This window comes from Conger conger, chromosome 17 (assembly GCF_963514075.1).
Source record: "Conger conger chromosome 17, fConCon1.1, whole genome shotgun sequence".
Taxonomy (NCBI): domain Eukaryota; kingdom Metazoa; phylum Chordata; class Actinopteri; order Anguilliformes; family Congridae; genus Conger; species Conger conger.
Window position 1 is genome coordinate 13585054 of NC_083776.1, and position 18260 is coordinate 13603313.

The 18260-nt window shown below is 47.5% G+C and overlaps 1 protein-coding gene across 1 annotated transcript in view; it reads right to left on the reverse strand.

Annotated features, from left to right (window-relative positions):
- The window catches only part of iqca1 (IQ motif containing with AAA domain 1), a 58210-nt gene that overhangs the window by 1452 nt on the left and 38498 nt on the right, over nt 1-18260 (reverse strand). Inside the window, exons 15-19 of the mRNA XM_061225856.1 lie at nt 17325-17432; nt 11876-12075; nt 7612-7698; nt 2545-2722; nt 759-997 (exon numbers count right to left, since the gene is read on the reverse strand). Of these exons, the coding sequence (XP_061081840.1) occupies nt 759-997; nt 2545-2722; nt 7612-7698; nt 11876-12075; nt 17325-17432 (812 nt within the window). The remainder of the gene's footprint in view (nt 1-758; nt 998-2544; nt 2723-7611; nt 7699-11875; nt 12076-17324; nt 17433-18260) is intronic.

Here is an 18260-nt window from a genome sequence, read left to right on the forward strand (position 1 = left end):
TGTAAGTGAGTGCTGTGTGAATGATGGCTATCAGGAGAGAGAGCTCACAGCTGTCTTTCACAGGCTCAGTGAATCCAGCCGTTAGGCCAAAGCTGGCTGGGCCCACTGGCTCTGTCTGCCATTAAGCCACATGGTGTGCCTGCCCCCTCTTTCCTGGAATACTCCCCTCACAACAGACTGTATTTAGAAGCAAGCAGTAGATCATGTCTATCATTAGGATTTCAGGTCAACGCACAGTCACTGGCATACTTGCATTTGCATGCACTCACATACACACACACGCAAGCACACACACACATATATGATCATACAGTATGCATTTTTTTTAACAGACATACATGTACCCATAGAAACTCATACACATACCAACACCAACATAGACACACAAATATATACGCATCACCCCCATGTTAATGCCAACATAGACCCACATTCACAAACAGACACGCGTGTTCACACACATCCACAAATGCTCATATTGTACTACAAACTTATGTCAGCAGGCGCGCAGCATCAGACCAAAACCAGACTCAAATCTGTCACCTCTCTCATATGGAGGTGAAGTGCTCCCTCAAGTGTTCAAAATGAGAAAAACACTCTTGATTTCTCAAGAGTGCAGTTACCTCCCTCACGTTATTCCAAAGAACTAGCAGCCCTTCATAGAGACATAAAACAACCGGTAGAAATACACTGCCCCGGACTGTGTGTGTGTGTGTGTGTGTTAGCAGGCCTCTCCTGGCCGTGGGGCCTGTGTTCACCTTCAGGCTCTCCTCCTCGTCCTTGTAGACGGGGTCCTGTATGGCCAGGGGGGGGATGAACTCCAGGGCCCTCAGGGGCCGGCCGCTCTGCAGCTCCAGCCTGCGCTGGGTCAGCACCGCCTGCACCGCTGCCAGGATGCGCCCCTGTGTGTAGCCGTCTGTCACTTTGGCCAGGGAGCTGAGGTCCAGGTCAGGGGTCAGCCTGCCTCCGCGCTCCAGCAACGAGCGGGTCCACAGAGCTGAACACAGGCAGCACAGGGGTTATGAACACAGGCCACACAGGGGTTATGAACACAGGCCACGCAGGGGTTATGAACACAGGCCACACGGGGATAAGGAACACAGGCAACACAGGGATAATGAACACGGGCAACACAGGGGTTATGAACACAGGCAACACAGGGGTTCTGAACACAGGCAACACAGGGGTTATGAACACAGGCCACACAGGGGTTATGAACACAGGTAACGCAGGGGTTATGAACACAGGCCACACAGGGGTTATGAACACAGGCAACACAGGGGTTATGAACACAGGCAACGCAGGGGTTATGAACACAGGCCACACAGGGGTTATGAACACAGGCAACGCAGGGGTTATGAACACAGGCAACGCAGGCCAGCGCAGGGGTTGGGAACACAAGGCAGCACAGGGTTTAGGAACACAGCACAGGGGTTAGGAACACAAGGCAGCACAGGGTTTAGGAACACAGCACAGGGGTTAGGAACACAAGGCAGCACAGGGGTTATGAACACAGGCAACGCAGGCCAGCACAGGGGTTAGGACCACAAGGCAGCACAGGGTTTAGGAACACAGCACAGGGGTTTGGAACACAGGCCAGCACAGGGGTTAGGAACACAAGGCAGCACAGGGGTTAGGAACACAAGGCAGCACAGGGGTTTGGAACACAGGCCAGCACAGGGGTTGGGAACACAGAGACAGAACATAGTTTACAGAGAACAGAGGTTAGGAACACAGGCAACGCAGACAGAGGGCAGTTTACAGAGCACAGGCTGGAGCGAGGCAACACGGACCACAGTTTACAGAGGAAAGGCAACACAAACCACAGTTTACAGGGGAAAGGCAACACAGACCACAGTTTACAGGGGAAAGGCAACACGGACCACAGTTTACAGAGGAAAGGCAACACGGACCACAGTTTACAGGGGAAAGGCAACACGGACCACAGTTTACAGGGGAAAGGCAACACAGACCACAGTTTACAGGGGAAAGGCAACACGGACCACAGTTTACAGGGGAAAGGCAACACGGACCACAGTTTACAGGGGAAAGGCAAGACGGACCACAGTTTACAGAGGAAAGGCAACACGGACCACAGTTTACAGGGGAAAGGCAACACGGACCGCAGTTTACAGGGGAAAGGCAACACAGACCACAGTTTACAGATAAAAGGCAACACAGACCACAATACACTTTTGTCATATGTGGGGTTTGACCTATTGTCAAATGCTGTGTATACGTGTTTGAATTGCAGTTTTTGTTCAAATTCAGAATATAATATGTGTACAAAATATAACCAGACAGGGTTCAGCTCAGCTTTTGCAAAGGCAACTCAATTGGTGGTCAACAGCCAGGACCGTCATATTTAAATATCATATTTTCCTGGGTAAAATCAAGAAAGCGCAACTGCAGCACACTGAACCTTTGCTCTCGTAGCACATTTAGCAAACAGAACAGGGCTAGACCCATGTCTCGATATTCCTGAGAGCTGAACAGACCATTTGAGTTGAGGAGTGTCTGTGAGGGGCAGAGAGGTCCACTGACCGAGCCTGGTGGAGTAGTCGGGGCGGGGGATGAGGATGATCTTGCGGTAGACCTTGCAGAAGGGCTTGAGGTCGGCGTCGAAGGGGCGGCGCGTGGTCCCCACGATGAGCACGCGGTCCTCTGGCTTCAGCAGCTTCAGCAGCTTGGGCAGGTCCTTCTTCAGACGCTTCGGCTCCATCTGCGGGCGAGTGACGCCGAGAGTGAGCGCGATACGGCCCCGCCCCGCCTCGGGAACGCACCCAAACGGGTCCTCGCTAGCGCGCGGCGTGTCGCTAACAAGAACCACGGCTGGCTAAAGCTAAAGCTGGCTAAAGCCACAGCTGGCTAAAGCTAAAGCTGGCTAAAGCCACGGCTGGGTAAAGCTAAATCTGGCTGAATTACGAAACCAGTTCAGCTCTCCCACAGTTCAACTGGTTTCATATTTCTCTTACTCTGCAACTCAGCTGATTTGTGGTAAACGTTCGTCACCCAGGTGGGTGCTATACATACACACACACACACACACACAGTGGTTGTATTTCTCTCCTGCACTGTAAAGGACTTTGAGATTCCAGTCCAACCCATCTGTAAGAAAATGACAAGGCAAGGCCCCTAAGCCCACTGTATACATTTCAAGTAGATCAAGTAGGAACATTGGATTCTCAAAAATCTCCTTCCACAATTGGTGGAGAAAATTCTTTCTGACTAGTGCTGTATATTATAATGTGAAATTAAAGTTAAAAAAACTTTGGTATTTATACTTATCTGCCCTCAAGGGGGTAGACTCTCTTCTTTTTTGTATTTTAACTGTTACCACAAGAGGGCGGTGTAAGGCTGTGTTCCCCAGCCTCTACTGGGCTGTCTGACATTTGACATCCTACTTCCAGCTTGGCAGAACAACGTTTTCCTGGAATGTGTTGAATGCACAGTGTGCTTTTCACAGAGGCATGGCCTTTGTAGGGCTAACCGTGTGTGTCTGTGTGCGTGTGTGTGCATATGTGTGTGTGTGTGTGTGTGTGTGTGTGGGGAGGGGAGACATGTGTTTGTGTTCTCTTTAGCAGATCAAGGGGAGGGATGTTCAAATAAGGATGAATAATATTTGCTTTTAAAACATGCCTTTCCATTGTGTATTTTGAAATGCTTTGGCAATGCATTCCTGTTTAATGTCATGCCAACAATCTAATAATGCACATTGAAATAGATTTTAATTGAAGAGAGCAAGAACAGACAGAGAGGGAAAGACTGACAGAGAGAGAAAGAAGAGAGATAGAGGCTTAGGCGGTTAGAGCAGTCGTCTGGCAGTTGGAGGGTTGCCAGTTCGATCCCGCCCTGGGTATGTCGAAGTGTCCCTGAGCAAGACCCCTAACCCCCAAAAATGCTCCTGACAAGCTGGTCGGCGCCTTGCATGGCAGCCAATTGTTGTGTGTGTTGTGTGTGTGAGTGTATGAATGAAAAGCATCAACTGTACAGTGCTTTGGATAAAGGCGTGATATGAATGCGAACCATTTACCATTTATAGAGAGAGAGAGAGAGAGAGAGAAAGAGAAAGAGAGGGAGAGTGACAGAGAGAGAGTAAGAGGAGGGGCTGTGTGTGAGGGTGTGTGCGCACAGCATCTCCTGTCCTGTCAGCGGGACTGAAATCTGCTCGACTGAAGGTCTGAAAAAATAACCTGTGACAGTTGATGTGTTGTCATGGCGAGCTCATGGTCTCCCCCGGGCGTCCAATAGAGAAAACACTGCCTTCCTGTCTCAACACGTCCTCCTGGCATCTGCACAGAGCTGTGCTGATCAGACCCTGTCTGTGTGTGACTGAGTAGGCTTTCATTCTTACATGTGCGTGCAATGTGTGTGTGTGTGTGTGTGTGTGTGTGTGTGTGTGTGTGTGTGTGTGTATGTATGGATGGATGGATGGATGGATGTGTGTTTCTGTGTGTATAAGTGTGTGCATGTGCGTGTGACTGAATACACTTTTACTCTTACATGTGTGTATGTGTGTGTGTGGATATGTGTTTTTGTGTGTGTGTGTGTGTGTGTGTGTGTATGCGTACTGTCTGTGTGTATATATGTGTTTCTATGTGTGGATGTGTGTGTGTTTCGGTGTATGTATGTATGAGTGTGAGTGTGTGTGTATGTATTTTTGTGTGTGTGAATGTGAATCTTTGTGTGTGTGCATGTTTGTGTGTATGTGTGTGCATGTGTGTGTCTGTGTATCTCGGGTCACTGTGACCCAGAGGGGCTGTCACCCCTGTGCGTGGGGCAGTGCCAGGGTTAGGGCCTTTTATGCCTATGTGGGACACATGAGCTCACGTTCACTCAGTGCAATCTGACCCCTGAAGTAAACGATGAACTCTCCATGTCATTTCAAAACAAGCAGGCCGAGCGCGTTACTGACCTGCTCAGGCACCAGCGCGGCTCTCCCTGACAGAAAGTAAACACAGTCAGGAGGCTAAACCCCACAGCGTGTCAGTTCTGGAAATCACTGCTCAGGGAAACCCCCTCTGAACTGTGCCTCATTTACATAACAAACGTTGGCTTCTGAAAGAGCACAAAACCCGGTTTGAGAGCCAGACGCTCAACCTCTCCTAACATAAAACAGATATCTGTTTCCACGTCTGCTTTTTTTAGTGGCTTTTTAGAGGACTTGATCGCTTGTTATGGAAGTGGAGCTGAAATGGCCGAATTGAAAACAGAGATTTTTACCAATGATATTAATCCACGGCTTGCCTCTCAGTGAAAGGAGATGCTTTTTGGTCCTAAACCAAAATGAAACCTTTCTGCATGACTGAAACTAATATTTAAAGGCCTTTCTTTCCGCTCTTGCAAACTCAATGCACAGCACATGGGCTGGCATAGCTTTAACACAGTGAACTGAATGATCTCTGACTTGAATTTTAACAATATTCATCTCCAATTTAATACAAAATTCACAGAAGTTGGTCCAGCATACACATTCCTACTGCAGTCAATAATGCACCTGAATCTGCCCCTCACTTTCAGTGTCATGTGACCATATTTCTCCCAAAATTTCTCTGGTATCCTAAAAGTACAGTAATGTTTTTTGGGTACAAATAAGTACAATTTCTAAGTTAAAAAGGTACTAATGAATTATATTTTGCTGGCTAAGGGTACAATTTAAAGCATCTATAGGTACTGGTACACCCAGTGATAAGCATTTGTACCTATTTAGGCACTTTTCGTACCTTTATTTCTGAGAGCGTAGGATAAGATTAGGATATCTTTTTGAATACAGTATTTACTGTAAACTTTAACTTTACACTTATTATAAATGGCCCTTCTTTTCCTTCTTTTTAGGAACCCCCCCTTGTTCTCCTTGGTTTGGGATAGCCAATCATCAGCGCTCGTTGCTGGAAGCTCTGCGGTTGATTTGGAGAGATAGCAGACGAGCGTGTGCCCTCTCCCCTGGAGCATGTGATGCAGTGGAAACTCAAACGCAACAGACGACATTGCCGAACAGAGGCCATGTCTTTATCCGGCCTGGCTGAAGCCTTGTTTCTTGATGACAGTTGATAGAACTCACTGGAGCATTACTGTACCGGCATTCAGAGGCAAACAGGCGAAAAGATCACCGCGGTAACAGCCGGAGAGACAACGTCCAAACAAATCTAGTCCAGGTGCAGCCAGAGATATTAAATCCATTTCAGCCCTCGCTATTAAACCAACAATGCATATAATCGCCTTTGAAAATCAAATCTGGCGTATTGTAAAACGGTCAGTTTGAATTAATCAGAGGAGAAGGGAGTGCACTGTGTGTGAAGATAACAATAGGCTGTGCTTCCTGCCTCATTCAGACGAGCAGAAGTTTAAAGTCGAATGCCCGTTTGAATCTAGACTTGCCAGTAGGGGGGCACTCACACCCCCTACTGTTTTTAACTTGTTTTTAAGTTTTTAGCACTTTCTAAATGAATAAATCCATCACCTGAATCTTACACTTACCTTTTTCTAAGATGCTTTTTAAAAAATTTGCAACTGCCTTACATTCCCAAGACACACTACCACTCAATGTAATTTGAATCATTTGAATGTGTATTTGCTCATTTATATACTATATATATTTCCCCCCATGTTTGCGGCGGGGTTCTTTGTGTATAGGCCTGCTTGCATTTCTCGGCAAGGCACTGGCTGCAGCTCTGTGAGGAACTCATGCTGACATTCATTTGAACCGGAACACCGAGTAACACCTGGCGTTTTAAATATTGGATACGGTCTTTTGTGTTATTGTGTACAACCGTTGACTGTGACACAATTATGTCTACTCTCCCACTCCATAAAAATAGAGGAGGCCTGCGCCCTTTTATGCAATAAAAAAAACATAAAAGAGTGTGAGCCTCCTCTATTTTTTTATGTGGTTACTTTAGGTCAACATACCTAACTATTCAGAAGAAAAGTGTGGGCTTCGCTCCAACACTTCTCCACTACATGTACTTATTGTGCTACATCTCCTTATTGTGTCACGGCCGTTTAAGAGTTTGTACGCCAGAGCTGTTTTGAGGATTTTTAGAAAAATGAAAACACCAGCAGGATTTCTGCTGCGCTCAGATGAGCCGTGAGATAACTAGGCCGTGATGAGGGTGGATTTGAGGCGATGACTAGGCCGTGATGAGGATGGGTTTGAGGCGATAACTAGGCCGTGATGAGGATGGGTTTGAGCTGCAGGCTTCAAAGAGGGCTAAGGCAGACGTGTGAAGTCCAGGGGTCAGAAATTAAAAGTCCTGCCATGTGTTTTTTCTACCCATGAACTGATTTAACTAATTAGTTCTACCACCTGGCTGATGAATTGTGCTAATTAGCAAATCCAGGTGTTTGGAACACATGCAGTGGGACTTTCACTTTTGGACCAGTCAAAAATGTGTCCTGTTTTCTCCCGTTGTATGCGGGTTGACATGCAACTGTTTTGGGACCCAATCAAATCCATGCCAACCAGTGTGCAACACGTGAACACTCCCCAGCTGGAGCGGTGAAAAGTTGTCCCATTATTCCACTTTCTCCCATGTGACATGGAGGCTGCCTGTTCTGAGAAGGGGCTTTTGGGTGTGGCCTTTGGGGCTGTGTGTGGTAAGGTCCACCCACCTCTTTCTCTTGTTTGGGGACTTTCTTGTAGAAGGTTTTCTCAGCGTCACCAATCCAGATGACCGAGGGCTGCAGTAGACGGGCCACCTGCTCCCACACAAAAAAAGACCACAGTGAACCACCGCACAACCCGGTCCTGATAAAACAGTGGACCTCAATATACCATCCAGCTGTAAAATCCAGCTATGCCAGCTTGACCAGCTCGAAAATTCAGCTGGTCAAGCCGGACATAAGCTGGCCTAGAGCTGGTCAGCTTGTCCATGATTGACCAGCTGGTTGACCAGTTACCAGCTGTTTCAAAACATAACTTGGTCAAACCATGTCAAGTTGGGAGTTGGTCTAAACTGGTCAACCAGCTAACCATGTTGAGCTGGAAGCTTGTCTGAACTGGTCCACCAGATACCAGTTTCAAAACCTAGCTTGAACTGTTTTTTTCAGCAGGGACATCACACATCAGTATACAGTACATGAAACACAAGACCTCACAACCACAGATGCTGCTCCAAACACACACTACACTCTACACTCCTACAAAACGTCACCTGAATAAGAACAAATCTGATGGAACGGTCACATAACCTGGCCAGGGCAAACGCCAAGCCTACTCACAGAACCCTGCCGTTCACTATACAGACACATCAGAAGCCTTGGCAAAGTCCACACGATTTAGTCATCGTCATGAGTCACAGAGCTGCATATATTCGCCCAATTAAAAAACATTCTAACCGTGGACCATTTGTTGTCAGTTAAATTGTCTGCATCTGAAAAGCAGCTTGTGCGCTTGTGAGTTTAATTTACTTTTTCTGAATACGAATGAAAGAAGTTAAATTTAGACATTCATTCAAAATGAAAATTTGGCACAGCCACGATGCTGTTTCATTACAAAGCACAAAGCGAGAGCCAACGTGCTACAAAGAGTTGAGTGGAGGATTACTGGAGGTAATTGTGCACTGTCTCTGGCTATGGATATGGATAAGACACTGAGTGACCAGTGTGGCATTGCACAGGACAGGACCAGGCCTGGGGGGCTTAGGATCCAGTGCGAGATGTGAACAGGGTCAGTGCCTTTCTGTAGAGGCAGGGCATATCGCTGCCACTCAAAGGGGGAGTCATGGGAGATTTTACACCGCTGATGGGAAGAATTTCTCCACACCTGGCTTCCTTCACAAATAATCAGCTAAAGGCTTCACGCCCGACTCCTGAAAGGGCTCTTATCAGAGGAGGCTGAGGTGCGGCTGAAGGCTGAAAATTCGCTGGTAGTCCTCAACTCCGAATGCTGGAAATACATGACAGCTGCTTTTAAGAGCACTCGGGGAGCATCCTCCCTCCTCGGAATGGATCTGACTGAGCACTTAAATTAACAAATGAAACGTTCACATCGGAGGGAATAGCTCTGATTCATAGCAGGCCTGCCCTCCTCCACCAGAACAGCTGAAGAGCCATGCCCATTAGCACCAGCCTTGGCCGATGCAGTCAGGGCCCATCTTTACCATCCGGGGATGAAACCTCAAAAGGCTGCTGAAGAGAGTGTAACGCACACAAACTCCCGAAGAAGTGCTGCCCAGCTAAGTGAGCTAAGTAAACCCCCCATGTGAGATTAGCCTCTTCTGGCCTGAGTGAGGAATGGTAAATGGTGGGTGGCATTTATATACCGCCTTTATCCAAAGCGCTGTACAATTGATGCTTCTCATTCACCCACTCATACACACACTCGCACACCGACAGCGATTGGCTGCCATGCAAGGCACCGACCAGCTCGTCGGGTTAGGTGTCTTGCTCAGGGACACTTTGACACAGCCCCGGCGGTGGATCGAACAGGCAACCCTCCGACCGCCAGACGACTGCTCTTACTGCCTGAGCCATGTCGCCCCAACCCTGCCAAAATCAGGACATTCAGCGCGACAGAGCTAGCTGTGCTACACGTTTAATGGCAACTTCCGTGGAACTCAGTGGACTGAGCCTGTTGCAGTTTAGGAAATAATATGAGGATGCACAAGAAAGAGTTAGATGGAGAGAAAGAGGGATGAAGGGAAAGAGTGGGATGGAGGTAGAGCAAAGTGGAGAGAAGGTGAGAGGGAGAGAGAGGAAGGAGAGAGGGAGTGAAAGAAAGTGAGAGAAGGAAGAAACGAGAGGGAGACAGAGAGGAAGGAGAGAGGGAGTGAAAGAAAGTGAGAGAAGGAAGAAACGAGAGGGAGACAGAGAGAGAGAAAGAGATTGTGAGAGTAACAGATAGTGGTAAGCATTAGTAAGAACTGTGTGCTGTGCTTGGGAAAAACAACCATACAAATAAAAAACATAGTGGAAGAAATAGGGGAATTGTGAAGCAGCCTGCTCATTTCTAAGCAGGAGAAGGCGTACGTTTTACATTCCAGGCACGCAAACACACTGGTGAAAGGCCATTCAGTTGGACGTTAGCCACCTTGACAGTACAGTTGTGAAAGGTCAGTTAGACACCGTTCCAATAAAACGGAAAAATGTGACCACGCTTGATCCACAATTCTCTGCCCCTATCATTTGCAGTTGCCGAACATCATATTTTCCCATAATTGATGCAACATGATACGTTTGGGGCCTGGGAACTGTTGAAATTCAAGTTTGAGATGCACCCATGCACTGACATATTCCCATAGAATTCTGGCATGTACTGAAGTGGGATTCAGTTAGATTAGATTAGACTTTATATTCAAGACATAAATAACAATGCATAATTCAGGGCAATACAATCGTAAAATACATGATACATTATAACACTAACACTGACTGAAATGTAAGTACCGACTATTCCCTCCCTTCAATGAAACGCTTGCACTTTACACAATGACAGCATTATGTATGTACTTTATTAACAAGCAAAAAAGTTTTTTTTTGGTGTTCCAAGTTATTCAATATTATGCAGCTGTCCCCGTTGGCAGAGTTCTACCCAGGAATTCTGGGGGCAGGGTTCACGGTTTTTCGTCCTAAACCTGTCGTTCTGGCTGGCTCATTTCATAAATTTGCACTAACGATTGCACAACACCTGTACTTTATTACTGAATTTGATGTATTCACGCTCAGAGCAGTTTTTAAGTTCTAAGCGAAGGGCATCAAAGGCAATTAAAGTCAACGCTGAAATAATAGCTTAGTGGCAGCTCGGGCCCCGAGTTGTTCTCTGGCCTGCGGTTACGTACGAGCGCTAAAGCGGAGGTAGACCCCCTGAAAGTAGACCAGGCTTCAAAGTGATTGGTCAGCATGATTGGATATGATTGGTGTGGAGATGGGTGGGGTGGCTGGTTGTGGGAAGTTTCTAAAATTCGCACCTGCTCTCGAGCCACGGCTTTGCGAGGCAGGATGTCCGCCTGGGGGCCTTGCGTTTCCCAGAATGCACTAATGGCGACGCGGTGAAAGGATTTCCCTTTTCCGACACTGGGGCTCGCAGAGGGTTTGTGTTTGGAGCGCGACCGCCAAGCAGAGGCCTTTCTCCCCCTCTTTCAGGTGACTCTGTGCGGAACGGCGTGTCAGGATCCTGACTGATCACCCCGACGGAGGAGGGTGTCCCGTTTCAGCATGTTTCAGGGTTCAGGAACTGGAGGAGCACCGGAGTGGAGTCGCTTTTCACACAGGAACTCAGGAACTCGTTTACGTGAGCCTGTCTTAAACCACGGGCTGCGAGAGCAGGAGACACAGTGGAGCTCCAGGTTTCTGGTTGGTTTGTAGGCCTACCTCACATTATCACTTATAGAAGCAGAACCAGTGAAATTGCTGCAGATTAGTTTTAGAAGTAGCCATGTTCATCGATATTGAGAAAACAGATGTTTTGTTGAAAATTCTCAGCGATCTGTGGGACTGTTTCCAGAGTCTATTGACGTAAAACATCTAAGTATTTAAACTGGTGTTTATTTGACCCAGGATTGTGGATGTCTCAGTGTGGCTGTCACTTGTAGACCACCGCAGGCCCTGAGGTGTTTTCCTATACCTTTCTCCCTCACATATTCCCAGACCTGCTGCTCCCTTTCCCCCACACTCTCGCTAGCTACATTTCCATCTGGTCGGGAGCCCGTATAGTCTACCCAATCGGCTGTCACAAAACGCCAGAAGCCATCCGAGCTCCTGCCGTCGTAACCCGTGAGAAAATTGTATAACGTCCACCCTAAAATAATGTCTGTGTGCCGCGCTCAGGATGTAACGTGGTCACCACGTGCAGGATGTAAAGCAGGTCAGAGTGTGGGGACCTCACCTTGAAGACCACGTGCAGGATGAATTGCAGGTCAGAGTGTGGGGACCTCACCTTGAAGACCACGTGCAGGATGTACTGCAGGCCGCTGCGGCCGGGGTATTTCCCGGCCAGGTTGGCGGGGGACAGGTTGAAGAGGTTGGCCCCGGTTTCGGTGCAGAGCGCGTGCACCAGCATTTTCTTCCCCACCCCGGCGGGGCCCGCCAGCAGCATGGTCTTCACCAGAGGGGCCCTCTCGTGGACCGCCTGGGACCCTGCGCACCATGGCCCCAGAGCACACAGGGAGACGGGAGGATTTCTCATTACGACACATTATTTTACATTTCAGCAGTTCACATTAATAACCTCAGCTCTTATTATTGCACCTTAAATAATAAGAAATATTTAGTCATGAAGCAAATTTAATAAATAAATACATTTATTGAGAGAGCACCTTTCTAGCAATGAGCACAAGGTGCTGAACAAAGAAAAAGACAATACAGTAAAGGCAAAGCACAAGAATAGGTATTAGGCTACAAAAATACAATACATATTAAAAGTGCAAATATATTTTTTAAATCAATACAGAAAAATCATACACTGGCAGACAGCATTTGGAATTTTAAAATGCTGCTGTTATCCTTTTCTCATCTTCATTTCTGGCCTGTCTGTCTCTGCAGAATTCCAAGTGGCGTTCAAGTGTATCAGGCACTTTGCCCAGAATAGTTACCATTTGGGGATTGAGTCTAAAGGCAATAAAATTAGGTACTTTCTGGTCACACAGGCCATAAATATTTTGTATATTTTTCCTCGTCTCTCTCCTTCCGTTCTGAAACGGTTCCGCGGTGGGTCAGGAGGATATCGGGCCTGTAATGAATTCAGCCGATGGTTCGTTTGGTGAACAGGCCTGGGAACCAGGAAACAATGGCCTAATTAGGCAGCTTGTCCAGCGCGAGGTATTGTGTGGCCTCTGATGTGTGTTTACTGTGGTAAAGCGCCAGGCTCGTAGAGAGAGAGGGGGGGGGGGGGGAAGGGGGCCAGGAAACACGCTGATCTGAGCGTGAGATACAGCACATCCCCCGCCGGACGCGGGACAGGTGCAGCAGCGATCGCGGCCGGCCCTCAGCGGCCATTATCCGCGAGGCCGTGGCCCCTGCTGTCGTCCCTTCGGGCCACTTGCAAAACAACAGCGCTGTTTGGGCAGGATGCCTGCACAACCCCCCACCCCCACCCCCACCCCTAATCCCGGCCCTGCCAAATAGTCACAAGCAGGACCGGAGGAAAGGCTAGGAGGCTAACTCTGAACCTCGGTACCCAGAATGCACTGCTCCACCATCCACCAACAGAGCCCTTCTGGGTGAATCCACATGAGTGATAATGAGGTGAGCAGCCCTTCGACTCGCAAACGTAGATCAACCGCGCCCGTGCACCGCCAGCTCTGAAGCCCAAAAAAGACCATCTTTTAGCGGGAATGTGCAGCTCAAAATGACCCAAACCATCCTCAGGCTTGACCACCTGACGTCTGTACGTCTTACTTACACACTTTGGGCATAATGGTCTCTGAATAACCGCCCCCCAAACTGCCGTGAAACAGCCCCCCCGGGGCTTCAAAGCAGAAGGCCGCTCGAGTTCACAAGGTCCCGAATTCACCAGGGTCCACAGTCACGCAGCAGAGCCGACCTTTGAACCCCTTCCGTTCAGCAGGAGGTGTGATACAGCAATGCACAAGGTATTTATAAAGCTCATTTTATCACCGTCTTATTTCATACACCGTGCGGTTAGTACTCGATCAGCTGTTGCAGTTGTACAGTGTGGCGCAGCTGTTGGAACTACACAGAAGGATGTAAAATAAGCAAACAGCAGGGGGCGATGTCATCAACACAATAGACTGTAACTGAGTCATGGGGAGTGCTGGAGTGCTCAGAATATCAAACGCAGCTCAAAACCGTCAATGAGAGACAACAACGTTAAATTAAATGAAAAATGACAAAATAAAAGGCTAAGGAAGGAGACTTAAATGTGCTGACATATATATATATATAAAGATGCAGTTTGGATATTACTTGTATAATTATTTGTTCTTACCTTAAATTGTGCAGTATATATATAACAGTTTAACAGTACGCCAACACAAAACACTAAGCTATACTCTGTTCTGGCTGTTCTGATGCAAAGGAACTTAATTTACAGTGGCTTTCCAAAGACAGAGTTTGGCTTAATGGTCTGCAAAGAAATCTATAGTATAACTACATAGATAGTCTTAAGATGAACTGGATCAAGCCTAATAAATTACTGCCATTGTGTGGAGGGCTGGATGCTGTTGTGGTGTCGCTACTGCTAAATATACTGAACCTGTGTGTCTTGCAGCCAATAAATCCTGATTTGTTACTTCACGTGTGCTATGAACCCAAGGAAAATAGAGTGCGTTTAGAGTGTGTGTGCATAAGTGCAGACATGGTATGGTCCAGGTGCAGGGCCAGGGATATGATCGGGCTTCTAGAGGGGTGAGGGGGTCCTCGACCTTGCCCCCTATTACACACCTATTACCAGCTCATTCTCTTTGCACTGATGCTTCTGAATGCAGCAGTTCAATAATTATACAGTATACTGCTAACTGTAGCAAGAATTACGGGTTTTAATGAAACATGATCTCTTATGTCTGTTACAGTCACATGTGACTTGGCCTCTTCTGAATGCGAAAAGGATCGGTTCGGAGTCTGTTCATCAAGAAAAACAGGTCTTTGATGAATGTTGTCCGTTGTCCAAATGTTATGCTGAATCCCTGATGTTTATGTTTGAGTGCGTAGGTGTTTTTGTGTGTATAGGTGTGCACGAGTATCAGACGATATGGTGGATGCAGAATTGTACAGGCCTCTCAAACGGTTCTGCAGCAGAATCATCCTTAACCCCCTTAAATGCCACCACAGCCACGGTTATACTGAAGCTGATTTCTCTGCACCCCTCTCTCTTTCTTCTAAACAATATTTCCCCCCCTTTTCTTCCCGGACTGCCCTTTGCCTGACTAAGCCACTTGGCACTCCTCTCTCCCATCTCTGTGGGTCACCGGCTGCTATGACGACACGCTTTGTGGAGACGGCAAGCATGCAAGTTTTCCTGATTAATCAGGAAATTGTGATTTTCAGAGCTAAAATGTCTCCGGGGCACTTTGTGCTTGGCTCTATTGCCGAACATTCTTTCCGTCCACCAGTCGGAGAACAAAAGCACTGGATGTTTGTGCTTGTGACACACTCAAGTTCTCTACCTCTAGCTGTGAAAATTAGTGTGCACTCTCAGAAATAAAGGGACAAAAAGTGCCTAAAAATGTACAAATGCTTTGTCGCTGGGACGGAAAATCCGTACGTGTGTGAGAATCACAAACCTGGTGCTGATATGCAGGACAGAGCTAGTCTCCTAAAACAGAAACCAGTTAACCCCGAGCTGTGAGAATGCGGCAGTTTTGGCCAACAAAAAACAGGGAGTGAAATTGCCCCGCATTTTGAGTTGTCATCCTAATGAGAAACTTGTGCTGCAGAGTTCCCGGTGAGCTGGGTCACTACTGCCAAGAAAAGGGAAGAATGCAGACGGGAGAGAAAGACAAATTGAGGCACGGGGATCCTCTCACTCCCAATTTTTACCAAAGCAATAGAATGAACTCCCAAATAAATGCATATATAGACAACAATCACAATTTGGGCCTTGCCGGTGTCACATATAAAAGAATAGATAAGCAACCCATATTACACACACATACAGTGTATACTTGAAATGCTGTATGTTACATGTATGTGAAATATTGTATATAAAATATAACATATTTGAAATACAGTATTTGCCCTGAGATAGACTGGCGACCTGTCCAGGGTGTATTCCTGCCTTTCGCCCAATGTATGCTGGGATAGGCTCCAGCCCCCCTGCGACCCTGATCAGGATAAGCGGGTTCAGATAATGGATGGATGGATGGAGTATTTGAAATGCTGTATGTATTTGAAATGCTGTGCAGCCCTCAGCCCACAGCCTCACCTCTCCAGAGTTACCCATGTGATAGCCAGCCCCAAAGCTCAGGCTGGCACGGTGCGCTGGCACAGGCCTCTGACCCGACCGCCTTTGATCATTCCGCGGGCGCTGAGAGACGCTCTCCGTACCCGTGTGGATTTCTGCCCACGGGTTAGCGGCACGGCCGCGTGGCAGATGAAAGCCGCCCTCGCTTTGGACCGAGTCGCGGGGTCGTGGCCCGGCTGATCGGGAGGAATTTCAACCGTATCCCGGGTGTAAAGCCCCCAGATCAGGTTCTGATTCAGCCCCCCCCCCCAAACAATAATCCCTTTCAGCTGAGTCCCGAGTTATGAAACGGGGGAGGAAATTTGAAACATTGAAACGAACGCGACAAACAGATACCCTACACCGCTCACCCCTCGTACTGAACGGACGGTGCTGTGACAGCCCTCGGGATGGGGGATGGGGGGACACAAGGGGACCCCAGGCTGCGGCTTTAGCCTGCCGGGTTCAAACACAGTTCACAGGCCTGTGCACTTTGGTGGCACCTCATCCTCTCCCTTAAATATTAATGTCACAACATCATTGGGTGGATCAATTCAGGGCTCGGATTTCACTTTTCTCATTCCCGGGGCTAGTTTGCCCCGTGGCTGGCTGCGCACATTTATTGGTACATGAGATAAGTTTATCAGGCGTGTCTCCAAAAAATGACCCCGCTTATTCAGATGAATAACACTGAATACAACTTTAAAAGCTTGCAAAGCAAGTCATCCTGACAAATTATGTCTGCTAGGTAGATAATAATGTATAATAAAAAAATAATAACATGACAATAAACATTTATCCTCTACTTCTGTTTGCTTGGCAGTGTACCCTTTGAGGTTGTGCCATTCAGTCAAGCCTCCCTTATTCTAGCGCTTGGTGTTGTCTGCCATACTGGCCTGGTGTCTGTTAAATGAGTAAATGTAAAAGGAGTCATCCTGGAAGAGGACATCTGGCAGGTAGGTAAAGGTCAGAGGTTGCTGGGTTCGATTCCCAGGCGAGGCACAAGGCACAGCCATTGTGTTCTTGAGAGAGGCTCTTAACTCGAATCGCTTCAGTGAATGCACAGCTTAGCGAATGGATTACATGAGTTAAAAAACAAACCAAGCTAACTAAGTAACTCACCGTCTGTGAATGAATGTCGCTCATTTGCTAAATGCCTGAATTTAGATTGATGTAATGTAGAGAATGCGATGCTGTAAAATCCAGCTATGCCAGCTTGAACATTGAGCTGGTCATAAACTGGTCTAGCTTGGTATGAGCTGGTCAACCAGCTAGTGCTGGTAGCTTGTCTGAGCTGGTAGCTGGTCAACTGTTTCAAAACTTCGCTTGAAACCATGTCAAACTGGAAGCTGGTCTGAACTGGTCAACCAGCTAAACCATGTCCAGCTGGGAGCTCGTCTCGTCAACCAGCTACCAACTAGCGTGAGCGGTTTTTTCAGCAGGGTGTAGATGAATGATGACAGATGCATAAATATGGAGCTCTCACCCAGTGGCAGGATCCCGTAGAGGGCCATAAGCTGCCGAACGTCGGAGAGGGAGGGCATGGGCTCGATGTCGGCTTGGCGCAGGGTGGTGCCCAGGTAGCTGTACTCACCTGTGGGGTAAATGAGAAGGGTCAGGGAGAGGTTTCTGTCAGAACGGGGGGATTGGGTTTGACGACGCCACGAAACCATAATGCCCAGATGGAGTTTCCCCCAAGCTGCTAAGTGAATTATGATTGTGTGTGTAATTGCAGCGATGATGGACAACAACAGCTATAAAAATAAATTAAAACCAGCTATCAGAAGAGCCCGCTCTGCCCAACGGCAAAAAGAGAGCGTCTCTGGAAAGAAATAAACAACGTGAGTCACCACTGCTGATGTTAGTCACTCTTCGCTTTTTCCACGTAAACCGGCCAAAAAACATGACCACCACACTAACTGTTGCAGCTACGAAATGAAAGGATTCCCCAGTGACCACAGACAACCTGTTGTGTCCATAACAAAACAAAACAAGACTTTTACATCTCACGAAGAGCAGCTCACAAAAGTATGTAGTTTAAGGTTCATGTTAGGAGCTTAATACTCATATATAGACCTACAATATAAAGACATGAGAGACAGTCAGCCTAACGGGGATATTAGGAATGAAATAAGTTCAGTAGTGAATGGGTTTAGCAGTGTAGCAAAGGCAAGTTGATGAATGCTCAGAGTTCAGCTTTCGCTCCGCCAAGATGCGGTGTAAACAGGTGTTTTTCCAGTTTTCTGTGGAAGTGACTCAGTTGTTCTGACTATAACGGACAGCCCACTCTACTGCTGGGGAGCCAGAGAAGAGGAGCAACGTGACTGAGATGGGCCTTTTCGGGAAGGCAGGCGCTCACTGAGTCATCACTGAAACAAGGACGAATCGCGTCAGTTGATGTGCGATTTCCTTCCTTCCTATT